Source organism: Myxine glutinosa, chromosome 1 (genome assembly GCF_964187855.1).
Source record: "Myxine glutinosa chromosome 1, kmMyxGlut1.1, whole genome shotgun sequence".
In the NCBI taxonomy this organism is placed as follows: Eukaryota; Metazoa; Chordata; class Myxini; order Myxiniformes; family Myxinidae; genus Myxine; species Myxine glutinosa.
In genome coordinates, this window is record NC_136261.1 from 254,004,513 (window position 1) to 254,021,325 (window position 16,813).

The 16,813-nt window shown below is 40.6% G+C and overlaps 1 protein-coding gene across 2 annotated transcripts in view; it reads left to right on the top strand.

Moving 5' to 3' along the window:
- Positions 1–16,813, top strand: part of LOC137436425 (latent-transforming growth factor beta-binding protein 1) — a 327,003-nt gene that overhangs the window by 120,685 nt on the left and 189,505 nt on the right. For both annotated transcript variants that reach the window (XM_068130197.2, XM_068130206.2), the window contains exon 9: positions 1,550–1,627. In XM_068130197.2, the coding sequence (XP_067986298.2) occupies positions 1,550–1,627 (78 nt within the window). The remainder of the gene's footprint in view (positions 1–1,549; positions 1,628–16,813) is intronic.

Below are 16,813 nucleotides of genomic sequence, written 5' to 3' on the forward strand. Positions count from 1 at the left end.
GAGAATGTTCAATTATTCTTACATGTTCACTGCATGCAGTTGAAGAAAGTTTTAAATCTAAGAATGTAACATAAAAGCAGTTGAGCAAGAAGGGGTAAGGTACAGGGAGGGGGTGTTAGGAGGGTAGGGTGAGTAATGGAGGAAAGTGCACACGGATATGGTAGGGATAATAATAAAAAATTGTGATTTAGACGACTCATTTTGACCCGTAAGACTTGACTCCAGATCTGATTTTTAGGGTTGCCACAACACCACCACAGATTGTTGCTACGGCCTTGTTAACTTACCCAAATTTGCTCTCAACATAATACCACTAGTACTTACTGATATCCAACTTAGCCAACCCACCAGAAGACTTTGATGATGATGTCAAGTCTCCTTGGGCAATGATGGCATTGCCTTTCTATGGCTGGTACACACGGATAAGTGTGTGGTATAGACGGTGAGGGGTCGCCACTCCTCTCCGTCTCTCTGCTGGCCGTTGGGGAATTCACCCTCTTCCGCCCGTGGTGTTGGAGTCAACTGGACTCTCATCCACCAGATGTGCAGAGCCATCTATCATTTAAACCGCATGGCTGCGGACCGTTACCTTGGTAAGGGGGGCTGAAAGGTACTACACCTTGCCCACAGGTGACCTGGGGTTATGCAAGGCAGGGGCATCCATCTCCCTGAGGTATCAGAAGACACCCACAATAAGAAGACTTTAAAGCTCGCAAAGCTTGGTGCTCAGGCTTAATACCACACTGGAACTTTCTAGTATCCTCCAGCAACCTTTTAAGAAGTCTTATGAAGGTGCCCTCAGAGTTACCACATGCATTCACATTGAATAAACTGAACGTTGCTTTTGTAGTTTACACTGTAAATGTAGGCTTTGTAACGTGCCATGAATAAATCGTTTCTGAAAAAATATTCAAGTTTCTCCAAGACAAGAGTTTTCAAACACATTTTGAAATGTGCTGCCAATATCAGTGCAAAAGTACGATTAATGGAATAAAATTCCAGAAAAAGAAATTTTAATCGTGGCAAATTGGCAGTTATGTGTGTCATAATGTCAGAGTCAATTTTATCTTCAGAAGTGCAAAGCTAAAATTTGTGAAATAGTTTTCTTACCATGGATTTGAGCTTATGCTTTCCACATTCGTGACTGAATGAGAATGAATGTACCCCCAGTACAAGTGGAGTTATTGTTGCAGAGTTTTTGGTGCACACAGCAGCAATGCCTTGGCTTTATTCACCAATAGGAAAATGGCTGATTAAAGCATGTGCCGAACAGACCGAGAGCTTAACCACAGCCACACAACTGCTTGTCACCTGCATGGAGTGAAAACCGTCTCACTTCAGAGGCCTAGTGAAGAAATGCGTATCAATGTCTCTGCCAATTTATATTCTTCTCGGGGCTGGTTTATTTGCTCAGCCTGATGCATCGTGTTGGACACTCACCGACAAATGTACTTTGTTAAATCTGTGCGCCATATGGCCTCCTGCTTTGACACGGGTTTAGTGTACTTGTGCAGAAGTTCTCATTGAAATTCGTGCACCTGTTCCTCAGATCACCCGCTGATGATGCGTCGGCGACTTATAAGGTGTCCACACGGATACAGGAAGGAGAACGCTACCTATTGCGCAGGTATTCTTTTTGCGGTTTATTTTTTGTTGTTGTTTGTATCAAGATTAAGGCTTGAGGAAAAGCTGAGGGGTGAGTGGCCAATACTTCAACAATGCAGTTGAGAGAAACTGGTAGACTAGGAATGGAGAATTTGGGCAAGAAACGAACAGACAGGCAACATAAAAGTAGGTACATGTGTGAGCAGCAAGGGGGAAATAAGGACAAGTAGACAAAGAATATACATGCACAGGAAAGTCTGACATATAAGGTAAATGTGGAATGACATAGGTGAACTGCAATCAGAGTCAATGGGAGAAGAAAACGTTGATAATAGCAAAGTAGGGGATTTCACAAAGTCAAAAATTGGAAATGGCTTGCCTTCCTGAAGTAGTAGGCAGAAGAAATTTGACTGAACAGATTCAGAAAGGTTCTTGCACTATCAAGAGAACATGGGGACCAAAGAATGGTCTGTCTTTACCTTTTTCAGTGTTTACCCAAAATTATTTACTTGAGAAGACTTGTTTAGATTTGCTTTTCATCGTTTATTAACTCAGAACATTATTTAAACAGCCTCGCCAATTAATTATTATCTAAAAGTGAACTGTTTTTTTCCCCAATATTTCATGTTACGATTTCACAGGAAAGTTTTTCAGCAGAATAGACGGTGATAGCACCAGCGGTCATAGCTTGACAATGAAGAAGAGGAGAGTTATGATGATTCCGTATTATAAGGCATGGGCCTTTCACTCAGGGAGGAGTTAACGCGTGTGCAACGAATGTTTTTTCTGGAAAGGTAATGGCAGCAGAAACAGTAGATCAATTTAAACTGGAATTAGATCCATTTTTTTTCATATCCTGGCATTTACATTGGTATTACAAAAAGTTATCTTGTGTAACTCTGGAAAATTATTGAACAAATCAACATTACACTATTTTTAAAGGGTGAAAAAATTATCAAATATTTTTTCCAAGTTATTAAGTATAATGTAATAAGTCATTCTCTCTTCACTGGTCTGCCCGAGAGTCGTTCCTATACCACAGAAGCCACCTGATGGCAAGGATTACACTGGATTGTTTGCCATTGCCTTCTAAGCATTTGTCATAGCTGAAATTTGGAATTTGTCCAGGATGATGGTGACAATGACCTATGCTTTGTAAACAACATCTTGGGATCTTTGATATGCAGCAGCAACCACTGTTGGCAGAACGCTCCCCGGATTATTATCCCCATTCCAACAGACAAGGCACTCATTGATGCAATGCCCTGCATGTGAAAGACCAGGGTGACATTTTATTGTCACTTGAGAAAGTAAACCCAGAAAAGACAGTTAAAGTGACCGTGCGACCTCTGAACTATCCTGCTAGCCAAATAAGGAAATCTTGTTCAACTTTCAATTTAATCAGATGAAAAATGATGATTTTAGAAGTTAGACCTTAAAATGACCTTCGACCTTTGAAGTCAAAGTCAATAGGCTTATCACTTGTGACTACCTCTACAACTTTGTAAAGTTTCATGACAATCGGTTTGGAATTGTGATCTGTAGGCGAGTGACAAACAAACAAACAGACAGAATAACAATGTCGACCGACCAATATACTTGAAAAATCTTCGATTTTGGAAGTAACAACCAGACGGACAGATAAGGGCGACAACATAACCTCCACCACCTTCCCACCTTCACTGGGCAAAGGTAAAGAGTGGACAGGTGTTGTCATCCGTAAAGATGGAGTTTGGACCTTGCTGTTGGGCCAGTGGGGATTACAGATCTCACTCTCCAATTCCTGTGTCTTACAACATCAGCATCAGTCTTACATCAGGTGCAGACACCCCTTCAAATACGACATGGTCAGTCATTCGGCAAACTTCACTGCTAAATTCACCATACTATCACGCTACCACTACCAAACCAACAACCAGGGCCGGCGCCAGACTATTTTGCGCCGTAGGCAAGGCCAGCTACTTGCATCCCCTCCCCCCCCCCCCTAAAAATTTTTTTATTGCCAACTTCGATTATTAAAAAGATGTTTTGTAGAAAAAATGAAAAGTAGAAAACTTGGAACTGCTAAATTTATTTTAAATTGCAAGAATAAGTACCGTAAGATGCCAACAGCACCAATATAAAAGGCGCAATATCCATTAATATGGCAGTGGCCCCGTTACCCCACGCTTTGGGGCAAATGGGCTTTCACTTAAAAAAAATATGACACTATATGTGGTTTGCAATGCAAAATAAAGAAAGTGGTCCCTTTATGAGTGTGTGAATGGAAATTACAGATAAACAAAACAGTTTTTGGTTTGAGCATTAAGTTTTAGATATGCAAAATCAAAATTTTAAATAAATCAATCTTTGATTTTTATCTTTCGCAAATACAAAATAAAATATTTTGGAACACAAATCATTTTGAACTAAAGGGCACTCGGTATAATGCATACCTCAGCCATTGGCAACACAACATTCAAACCTTTTACTTCACACACCTTTAAGTATATATACCATTTAAGGATACTTGGCGTAACCAACCCGTCATGTCACCACAATATTTCGCTTACAGTCAGACAGAGAAACAAACAAAAAAACAGACAAACAGAGTTTAAAATGTCTCATAAAAGTTTCAATTTCAGACACATCAACATCTCACTTTGCGTGCCTTTTCCTTTGCAAATTTTGTCACAAATTCAACCAGATCAAGTGCTGATGCCTGGGCAATGGGCATGGTCAATTGATATAGTTGCCAAGCCAACTAATCTCTTTTCCAAAATTGTAGAGCGTATGTAAGGTTTTATAACTTTGAGCTTTGAGAAACTACGTTCCACTTGCCACTGATACTGGAAGTGTGAAAAGGATCCTTAAAGCAACGGAAACATGAGGCACATTATCCAGGAGTTTTTGTTGTAGTATGAAGAGAAGTACTTCTTGTGGCGGCATAGACTTTGGAAGTCTTCGAGCTATTGCTACAAGTTCAGTAATGCGCCTCTCTGATGTCTGCGCCCGAGGCCGCTGCCTAGTTGGCCTAATGGTAGCGCCGGCCCTGCTAACAACGCTGTCGAATGGAATAATTCATCAATTGCTCCCCACCTCTTCGACATATCCATGAATTTTATGTTTTGTAAAATGTCCATTGTTGAAGTCTAATCAGAATCTAGATATTTCAAGGAAAATAACCTGGTGTGAAACGTTGATGCTTCAGTTTAGATGTGCCGCCTATTATATGGACTGCTGCCAATGGCATTGTGGGTGTGGAGAAATAGTCCTTTGGACATCAGTCCATTGTCATGAAGCCTTTTCTGAATTGTCTGGGTCAACATTCGATGGTTGATTGCTCTTTGCAGGTCATTCTCAAGAGAACGTCAATCGTTTCATTCTTTGGTCATTCGTTTCATTCTTTGCAGGTCATTCTGCAGAGTAATGACAGTTATTTCTGGCAAGTGTGACAAAATAACAACTCGTAGAATTAAATCATGCTTAACTATAATAATTTCAGTCTTGTCTACCTTAATCTATCCTTACTGACACATACAAGAGAAAGTAGGACACAGAGAAGGAAGAAGGGTGAGAATATGGAATGGATGAAAAAATAATGGGGAACTTCAGGCATGGTCGAACTGAGTGAGATTCAGTAAGACCTTTAATTTACTTCGATTGAGTGGGGCAACCAGGCAACCGGTTCCCCACGAACTCCGTGCAGTGAGTTGGGTATCTGGTGGGTCCGAATGAACTTTTCACTGGCATCCCGAGGATCGCGGGACCAGTTTCTCTTTTCACGGGGGTGCCCAAAGTATCCAGAGCAATACCCTGGTAGAGAATCCTGCTGATAACTTATGTGGGGAGGCTGAGATGAACTGCACACGCTCCTCGCCTTGTGGAGGTCACTGCTCAATTCCCGGTTTCTCACCCCAAAAACGGTTCAAAACTGTCCCTCGCGTAATCTCATCGGGTATGCTGATTCGTCGTCTCGCTCGAGCGCACCGCTGATTGGCCAAATTGAAAGCAACGTGTGTTCCAATTGGCTCGAGGGCCGTTCGTTGGTCATGAGGTTTGTGAGGAGAAAGGGGAAAACGGTATTAATGAAATAAATATATGAGAAATTGTCACACCTTACACATTTAACAACGAAAAATACAGAGGGATGTCGGGGAAAGACAAATGTTCTAGTAAACACATGATGCTGGCAGGCCTAAATTAGGGTTTACAACACACATACTCGAAACCTGCAAATAATGAAATCATTAATCAACTATTTAACCTGTTAACCATCAGAGCATGTTCAGTGTACATACATATTTCAGATGAATATGAGGCAAGTACAGGATGCCAGCTCTTATTTATTGGTATTTCTATACATACATACATACATGTTTTATCATTGTTGAACAATAGCACTTGTATGTTCAGTTCCCCCATCTTAGGTAAGCATAAGTATTGGAGCAGATTAAGTTAAAGTAAATTTAAGTAGTATAATAGTTAGTATTTGGTTGCATATCCGTTGCATGCAATAACTGCATCGAGCCTGTGAACCATTGACATCACCAAAATATTTATGTCCTCCTTTGAGATGCATTGCCTTTACTGCAGCATGCAGTTTTGCAAGGAAACAAATTACACAAGATACATCATGATGTATGAGTATGACGTACAGTGAGGACAGGCATGTGAGGGAAAAAAGCAAAGAAGGCGCTGGCACTCGAAGGGTCTGGACTTTGGGTTCAAACAAAGGGTTCAAATCCCGACCCAGCTATAAACTGTCATTTTGGCGTTTCACAGGCTGGGTGATTCATCAATGTGTGTCCGTCCTTGTTAACCTGGGTGTCCTCTCTGCCGGCATTAGGTGGCAGACGTTAAAGATCCCATGGTGTTCTTTGGAAAGAGTATGGGAAGCTCACCTTTGCTGCTGAGCCTGGGGAAGCTCAGAGCTCTTTCATATACCTCTCACACCCTACCTCCCCTTTCCCACCCCCCCCCCCCCACCCCCCGCCCTCTACCCCACAATATACATTTCTGACTATGCCAATGCCTGTGGGGCACTAGTATTGACCTTAAGCCCCCTGGGTGCCACAAGCACTAACTTTGCCACTGTTTTGGTCATATGCAGTTCTTTCCTTTCTCCACGCTTTTGCCTTTCCATCGCATTGGCAGAACTTTCCATCGCCATCTTTGCTTCATCTGTCCATAAAACTTTGTTCCAGAACTGTACTGGATCACCTCTTTATTTCTTGGCAAATTCTAATCTGGCCTTTCTATCTTTGGTGCTGATGACAGGTTTGCATCTTGCACTGTAGCCTTTGTAATTATACTGTCAAAGTCTTCTGGAACGGTAGATTGTGATACTTTCACCCCTGCACTCTGGAGGTTGTGGGTGATGTCACTGACAGTTGTTTTAGGGTTTTTCTTCACAGCTTTGATTATTTTTCTGTCATCAACAGTTTTCAGTTATTTAGTTTTCCTTGGCCGACCTGCCCATTGTCTGTTGCTCAGTACAATAGTAGTTTCTTTTTATTTTTCAAGGTATTCCGGTGTGTACCATCGAATGATCCGGTGTGTACCCCGATTTAGAATAGGTACACCGTATCCCTGCACATCGTAAGAGGCGACTAAGGGTTGGCGTCAGGAAGGGCATCCGGCCATAAAAACATTGCCTCAAACACGGCCCCATGAGGTCATGGGGCCTGCAAGGCCAACCCCCACTCTAGCGGGGAAAAATGGCCTTAAAACGATCATTCATTCATTCATTCATTCATTCATTCATTCCAAATGGTCGTATTTGCTATGCTAATTTTTTGTGCTGTGGTTCTAACTTAATTATTACGTTCTTTCATCTACCAAATTCCTTGCTTTTCTTTCATAGACAGTTCTCTGGTCTTCATGTTCGTTTTTGCTTACTGACTCCAAATGCAGACTCCCAAGGAAAAAGCTAAGGCTTAAACCAAGACCAGATATTCACACCTCTTTCTTGTGTGAATGATCAATGCAAGAAGAAACACCTGAGCAACAACAAACACCTGTCAGTCATTTGTTCCCATACTTATGTTTACCTAAAATGGAGGGACTGAACATAAAAGTGCATTTGTTTTACAAACATATATGCATAGAAATACCACAAACAAAATAAAAGCTGACCTTCTGTACTCTCGCCTCATATTCATATTTTGATCTTAAATCCTAATTTATTGATGATATAGCAATAATAACAAATTAGACTTCAATGTTCCAATATTTATGGAGGGCATTGTATATTTATTTATTTATTTAATTTCCTTTGGGGGGGGGGGCATTTTTTATTCAATGCATGTGGGTTGAAAGAAAGTCTCATCCCCCTTTCCTTCGATAAAAACACATAAATGGCCTCCATCGGTTTCCCCTTCTCATTTTCATTTGTTGCATGGTTTTTATACTCGGTGGTTAGCGTTAAAGTCTTCAGGCTCTTGCAGGAGCTGTTTCACTGCTTTGTTGCCTTGGATTTTATAGTAAAAGTAGACCATTAAACAACATATAATGTTATTATTATCATGTAATGGATCCTTCTGTATAAGACATGTTTGAAAATCTGTACTATGTGCATTTTGCACAAAGGAAGAGTGAAGGACAGGCTATGGGGATTGAGTTGAAAGTGGAGTCATTAGCCCAAGATTAATGAACATTGAATTCCTTCAATCTCACCATGTTTGAATGGTCCTGACGTGTAATGCAGCTAAACCAGAATACCATGTGCTAATAGCTGCATGTGTTGAGATGCGGTTGTGCTTTAAACATTCCATTCTATTTTGCTCTATCATGTACTGAACGTAACCAAATGTCGGAATTTTACACACAAATAACTCTTTCTGCATTGCCGGACAGACCCCAATAAAACCGGTATCAAATTCCACTTCCATCCCCACTCCAAACCAATGACCTTCCTATTCAAGGCTTTTAAACAATTCCTTCCATTACATTTTGTCAAAATAACAACTTATCCTCAACTGAATTGTGAACACTTTGTGTTTGTTTCTGTTCTCAACAACACAGTTTTTTTTAATACTTTTGCCAGATACATAGGATAACCTCCACCAACCATATGTGGGGTGTGTGAGGTGTTCTAGGAATGATTGTCACAATAATCCAATAAATGTTTTTTTTTTAGATTAAAATTTTTTTTAAAAACAATATATACATATATGAATGATCGTTTTAAGGCCATTTTTCCCCGCTAGGGCCGGGGTTAGCCTTGTGGGTCCCATGACCTCATGGTTCCCTGTTTGATGCAATGTTTTTATGGCCGGATGCCATTCCTGACGCCACTTTTTGGAGGTGAAGGGTAATTAATAACACTTTTAAAAAGCTATTTATATGTTTTTATCAATGTAAATATGTATCTACACATGGCATAGACAGAGTAAGCGAGGAATTATATCGGCCTACATACCCCTCAGTTCTACTGCATGGAAATCAGTATGTAAGCACTTTGACCTTGACATAAAGCAAGCATCCCCCTCCCTTCCCATGCCTACTTCCCCCAAGCCCTCTCCCTCCCACAGACCTCCCGAAGCCCTTCCCTCTCTCCCCCCCATCTTGTCTCATGCTCCCTTTATCATATGTTTTATGTGTCAGTTTGTTTTTATGTGATTAATGTTAGCTCTTACACGAGCCTCGATCTTGTATACAAAAATAAAAAAATTAAAAAGCTGGAGTGGATGGTTATTCAACAGTAAGCAATATTCTCTATAAAGATTTCTTCACTCTTTGTACATCTAAAGCTTTTGGAAGAGCAGAGCAAATAACGGCAAGTGTTTTTTTGTAAATAGAATCATGAGAAAGTGATGCGGAGAGAGAGAAAAAGCATGGCGTGATTTAGAGTAGTTGGACGTAAGACAGCAAATAACTCAATAAAAGTTTTTGGCAGTTTAAAAAAAATAGAGACACGCTCGCTCTCTGATACTCACTTGGTTTGCCTTGTTTTTTTGTTGGTTTGTTTCCCAACCGCTGGGTTTTAATCTTTTTTTATATAAAATAATTTGTCTTAAATATTAGGCAAGTTGACCCTTACCAATATTTTTTCACGAGATCTGATGATATTTTCTTCTGATTTCTACCAAATCTCAAGGGAAATCATCGGATATGGGTTATTTTGTGTAAGTGTTTGCCATAATCAGGTTGTACGTTATATGCGCATGCAGAGACGTTTAAACCAATTAACATTGCTTCATCCATGACTCCGCTTGTAAGGGCAACTGCTGTGAAAGTATTGTTAACAAATGCACTTGGGCAGTCACAACTGATCGGCACACAGATGTTCAGACATGCCATGCTATACAAGACATGTGACATGTCACTCGTAGCTGTGTAACTACAGTATTTGCTTCCTTGCAAAAAATAATAGTGGAAACTGTATCAATCTTCCTGTATGGAACAACCACCAGTCATATGTGTCCAGTTTCACTTGGCAGCAATAACCCAAGGATGCTGTTCATAGTACAATAAAAAAAAATTCGGCTAAATTAATAATAGCAAAGAAATATAATATTCTGTGATGTCGCACCAACCTCAATCGTTTGACCAACATGCAATCTTGTTATTATTTGCTAATGATCTTTCTTTTGAGCTAGGTTCTTGTTTTTTTGTGGTGCCACAAGGAAATGAGTTTTGACCACAGGAAATCATTTGAAACTATGAGCTGATGCCCACACTTTTCGTTAGTTTCATGGCCTAACGAAAATGTTTGCGTGGTAATGTTTTGACTCTCAGTTTGAGCCAGCTCACAGCTGCCAAAAATTTTCAAGTTGTTTGGCAAATAAAACTTAACCGATATTGGTACTGTTGATGGGCATTTGGAAAAGGATTACGTTGTGTTTAAATCGGTGTACATTTCATCCCGGTGCCCTATATTTGGTATTCACAGACTAGTGTTGAGTATTGAGAATTTTTGGACTTATCAGTTATAATAATATGTTGAGGAGCACTGAAGATTGTATGAGCAGAAGGTCTGTATTAAGGAAAAATAAAACCAGGATGGACTTTCTTCACACCGAAAGGAAGCATAACACAAACAACATAATAGAGGCAGAATAGAATGATTTTTTTTTCCTGAAGCACAGTTTTGCTTGACTTTTGCCTGTGGTATTGCTGAACTGGGAAATAAACTATGTAACAGAAAGAAAGTGGTTTAATGCTTAATATTCCCCTTCAAAGTATCTGGGTTCTAGAACCCGAGGCAGGGACCCGGATTCCATTTCATCCAGAAATTAATAAACAACTTATTGTTATACATTTCTGTACAAAGCTCTTTTTTTTTTCCTTTTTTTTTTTTGTATACAAGATCGAGGCTCGTGAAAGAGCGAACATTAATCACACAGAAAGACAAACAGACACATAAAACAAATAACATCGGGAGCGGTAGACAAGATGGGGAGAGAGGGGGAAGGACACAAACACAACATTTGAGAGCAGGGACCGAGAGACATGGAGACATCGAGAGATCTGTGGGAGGGAGAGGGCTTTGGGGGGGAGGCATATGAAGGGGGGGGGGGGGGTGGGAGAGGTATAAACATATGGACACTGCCAGGACTTCCAGGAAAGAAGTTGGAATTTCAAACAAGGTGGATCTGGGGTGAATTAGTGGGGGTAGAAAAGATCAAGGTTTTGGATGGGGGAAGATAAGAGATGGTGGTGAACAGCTGTTTTAAAGACCTGGAGGGAGGAGTGGGATTGAAGGGAGTGTGGGAGTTTGTTCCAGAGGCGGGAGAAAAGAGGAATGAAAGAGTGAAGGTGAGCAGAGAGCCGAGATTTCGGCAGTTTAACCATCAGAGGGTTGCTGGCAGATCTTGTGCGACCTGTAGGAATATTTGGGGGACAGAGCACAGAGAGAGCTGGGGGAGCAAGGCCGGAGAGAAGTCGGTAGAAGACAGAAAGACCACCTACCTGCCTGCGGTGAGTGAGTGAAAGGCCCTCAGAGATAGCTTCATCGCGGGAGATTCCAATGATTTTGAAAGCTTTGGATTCAACAGCGTGAAGCCGAGCTAGGTGTGAGGCAGGAGCACCAGCCCATAGGGGAGAACAGTAATCCATTGAGCTGCGGATGAAAGCCTTGTATGTGGTGAGGAGCTCAGGTGTGCCGAGGAAGGACTTCGCACGACGGAGGATGCCCAGTCGGCGACTGGCTTTGGAGGCCAGCTTGGAAATGTGGTTTTCCCAAGAAAGATCATGGCAGATAGTGAGACCCAAAAGCTTGAGCGACAGAACTTCTTTGAGAGGATTGTTGAGAAAGTAGATGGGAGGGTTGTCCAGTCGATCTTTTCGGAGAGACATAGTAAGAGAGTGAGATTTGTCAGGATTGAAAGACATGTTCCACTTGTTTGACCAGTCTGTGATTTTGTCCAGGTCTTCAGAGAGTGAGGAGGCTTCGGTTCAACATTTAATATATCAATACATGTGTTCCTATAATTAGTTTCCTCAATTGTACAAACCCATTTATAGTTTCCCACAAATAGGTATGCCACTTGGGGTTGGATTTTAAATTTGGGACAGGAGGGTATATATCACCTTGTAAATATTCTTGGTGCATCTGGTGCATAATATTAATTTCCTGTATTATATATTCAAGTACATGTGCATGGATGCACAGATGAATGAATGAATAAGAATGAATGAATGAATGATGGCCTAAAACGATCATTCATTCATTCATTCATATTCATTCATTCATCTGTGCATCCATGCACATGTACTTGAATATATAATACAGGAAAATAACATTAACAATGCTGACTTAAAAATACATGTCAAACAATACTATACTGTCAGCTTCTTGGTCCACACATCACATGAAGATGGATTGATAACTTTATTACAACTCTTTTGAAAGCATGCGAAAGTTTTGGGCAAATTGGCCTGTGATAGGTCTAGTTCAGGGATGACCATGCCTGCCTGTAAGGAGTTTCCGAGCCTGTATCCACTAAGGAGTCACAAGCACAATGCATCCAAGTGAACCTCTGTGAAATGCAACCGGGTTCTTCTTTCCATTAATAGACAACAGCACATCATCGCCAAACCTTTGGCCACACAATGTCATGTCACAGCCAACTGTCATCAGCATCCAATTCCTTAACTTTTGGCTTGTTGAAAAGTAAACAAAGGTGACTCCAGAGAGTAAACAAAGGTGAACTGGTACTCAATTAGCCGACCTCGGAAGGATGACAGGCTGAGTCAACCCCCCTGGCGTTAATTCAGCGATCGACCGGGATTACGAACCCAGGATCCTAGGTATCCTAAGCTGGCACCCTAGCCGCTAGCCCAACACCAGGGCCTTCCAGAGAAAAGCAGAGTAGCCATATATTCAAATTTAAATATATTTGTTATTTAATTTAAATTAATTTTGATGTTCAGTTTAGCATTACACTTTTTCTTCTTTTAAACCCTACTCCCACCACTCACACCTTCACCAAATTTTAAATCTTTCCATCACTCTCTACCCCCATTTGCAGTGTTATATAGGATGAAACATACAACATTTCCTGGGAAGTTTGCTTATTGAAAAAAATAAAAAATTCGCAAAGTAACGTAAAAAACTGCATACACAATACACAAACTGCATCATGTTCCTGGTATAACCAAAAGGCTGACATAGTATATAGTCGGAAGTTTGTTCTTCTATAAGGTCGGATTGTTTTGCAAACGTCCCAAGGCTATAGGGTGTGGGGGATCACAGAAAAGCCAAGCCTTTCCGGTATGCACAGATGTGTGTTGAAGCACACGTGTGCTAAATAAATCGTTTGAGACAACCTGGCTTGTGCATTAGACCCTGACTCCTCCTGAACACCATTATTGTATTCACGCTTGCTCAATTGATGTTTATTATCTCTGTTAAGGATTATGTACTCCACACAAATGATGGGCAAAATTTTGAAAACACATGTTCCGCGTTGGGCACTGTTCAGCTGTGGCGTTGTGTCAAAATCCTGCTAAATGATCAAACCTTTTATCTAAGAACTGTTATTCTTGTATATCTTTGTAAATGCTTGGGTTATTATTTTATATGGGGAGGAAGTTGACCAAGAACAATTTTTTTGATGAGCAACTATGTCCTCACTGTATGTTTTTTTGTATACTAAGTTGAAGCTTGTATAAGAGCTAAGACATATAACATATAACAAAGGGAGTGGGAGACAAGATGGGGAGAGAGAGGGAAGCGCAACAACAGCAGGGAACAGGGACATCAGGAGATCTGTGGAAGAGGAGAGGCCTGGGGCGGGGTACACCGGATAAACAAGATGGACACTAAAAGGACTTTCAGGAAAGAGAATTCTATTTGCAAGCTCAGCTGATTATTTTATAATGATAATGACGAGTGGATTTTATATACACTTCAATGTACAAGACAAAATACGAGTCGTTTCTATATCATTCAAAATCCTACAATTTATTTTCAGATCCTGAAATGCAGGGAAAAAGGTCGACTTGCAAGATCCTATCATTTTCTAATTCTTCACTTTATATCTTCACGCATCATAAATGCACCATTTGCGCAGTAAATGCAACTTCAGTAAATTTCACAATAACTTTTGTGGAGACAACCTTTGTGCCTTCTCCATGATTGGAGAAGTGAAATTTCATATGTGAAAACATTTCATTTCATATGTGAAAAATTGTTACTACTACTACTACTACTACTACTACTACTACTACTACTACTACTACTACTACTGATACTATTACTGCTGCTTTTATAATGACGTAATTAATCCCACCTTATTGTGCACGAGACAAGCCTTGATTCAGTATACAAAAAAAAAAAAATGGAAAAGAAACATACTATTCAGATAAAACTTGGCAAACCATGTTTATTTACAGCAAAACTACATTGTATTAGTCTAAAGGTTTAATTGACAAAGGATGAAAATAATATGTTGAAGTAATGAATTAAACTTTCTCACAATTAACAATTTTTTGGGCCACCCTGTATTATATTGTCCTTCCTTGTTTATGTCCATACTCTGTTGGCAGTGTTGGTGCTGCTGAAGCAGTTTCATGGTGAGGATTGTACTTTCAAGAGAACAGACCTAAACGTTCTCACAGTCCACAAGGCGTTTGAACGTAGTTCAATGGAGCACTGCTCTCATCTATGGGCTGGCGTGCCAGCATCAGATCTGTTTCTCCTGGATTCTGTGGAGTCTAAAGCTCTTAACATTAATGGAAATACCTATGATGAGGCCAAAGCACAATGTGTGCTGCTCATGCATCACATACAGGTCAGTGCTGCGTCCCCAGCAAATGATGATATCCACACCCATGTGCTACATAGTAAAGAAGAACAAGATACAGGTCAGTGGCCTCTTTATTTTTACCACCTCTCCTCTGGTTTTGCACTCACTGCTCTCTTGGCCATCTGACCTTCCAAAACTCCAGGATGCACGTGTCCTACCACTTCCAGTAATTCGCTGCTGGGTAAATTTCCAAAATCCAGGCTGACAGCACACCTCAACTCATTTGTTCCTCACTTCGTCAACATGTGGAACCCACTTCCAAAGACTGTGATATCCCACTGTTCCCTCTAGGGCTTCGACCAGGAAGTGCACCACCACCTCATATCAACCCACATCCTTACCTGTAATATTTATTTCCCCCATTAACCCTTCTTAATCTGATCCTCTTACTAGCAGATTGCAGTGTTCCTTCCCTCTGCTCTCTCTTTTCCTGTCTTCAGTTCATTCCTTTGTATATTGTGTTCAAGAGTTACCCCACTGCCCTACTGTCTGTCAATACATACCATCTGTCACCTTGCTCAACCATGAATCTGAATCTTATTGAAAAAAGGAAAATACGTAGTGTATTATGCTGGGTAGTATACCATTGGTTATGTATCTGACTGCATGTGTGCGGGATTTGGGCCGAAGCTCTTCCACGACCATTAGAGCCTGTAAATAAAAATAAAAGTAGTCACATCAGGAATTTGGAATTTGTTCAATAACTGGCCGCCTCTCGCAATAACTCACAATAACTCGCCTACTCTTCATGAAGGACACCATGACGGTTTATAGCACAGTTGAGATTCAAACCCAGGCTAGACAATTGAAAGGTGAGTACTAAAATCACCCAAGGCTATTCTATCCATGTTTCCAGGTATAACTCTACACTATTATTCCACCCCACCACTCCCAAAATAGAACAGTAGAAACGTAGGTGATTTTAGCACATTCATCCAAATTGGGGCTTTTTTGTTTTGCATCTAAAATAGTTATAAAACTAATTGGTAAGATCGTAATAACATATTTAGCAACAATTAAATGATTGCAAGATAGGCCTACACTCTGAAGTCAAGATTTCTCAACATTTTTATCTCCGCCACCAGAGGTGGATGGAGGTTATGTTTTCACCCCTGTCTGTCTGTTTGTCTGTGAACAAGATATCTCAAAAAGTTGTGGACGAGTTATGACTAAACTTGGTGGTCGAGTTGGTTAGGTGACAAGAACAAGCAGATTCGATTTTGGTTCAGGTCCGAATCCAGATCTGGCCTATCAGTGGGATAGAAAACGTACACTGTTCAGCCTGGCAGAGGTATGCTCTCTACCTAATGCCATTCTAGTTGATTCTGCAATGTTTGATATTGTGAGTATGAGGGGGAAGGTTAAAGAAAGGATCACTTAAAGTGCGAGTGACTCCATACATCATACTTATTGGAGGAACATCTAAGCCTTAGGTGCTGTATGTGAAACATAAAATACGGTGGTAAATGCTTGGGAAGATTGAAGCTGAATGTCAAAATCAAGCTTACAATCAATTTTTTATCCAAAATTTTCACTTGCTACTTGTTTATACAATTCCACAGCTTCTCTCACTCCGAGAATGATTGTACAGATGAATGGCTAGTCTTATTATGTCTGACTTCTCACCAATTCTCATATGTGTAGCACTCTTTTCAGGAAATTCACGTAAATCAGTGGTTTATATACTTGGGAATGTTTTCATTCTTGATGTGTTGGTATGTCAAAATCACTGAAGCATTACCACCCAATGGTGAGTTAGCTGGTTTTCTCGTGCATTTCAGCATTTTCGTGCCCATTCCAAGTGGCCTTGGGGAATTTTAGAGTCAACTCCAAAGTGTGTTCTGCCACCACATGTCAACCAGACCAAGCATGACAGCCAAATTATCTCCTCCCTGCATGCAGGTCATTCGTGAGCCAACTGCATTTATATATATATATTTAAAATGGAGCCTGATAGCAACATGGTACTTCTG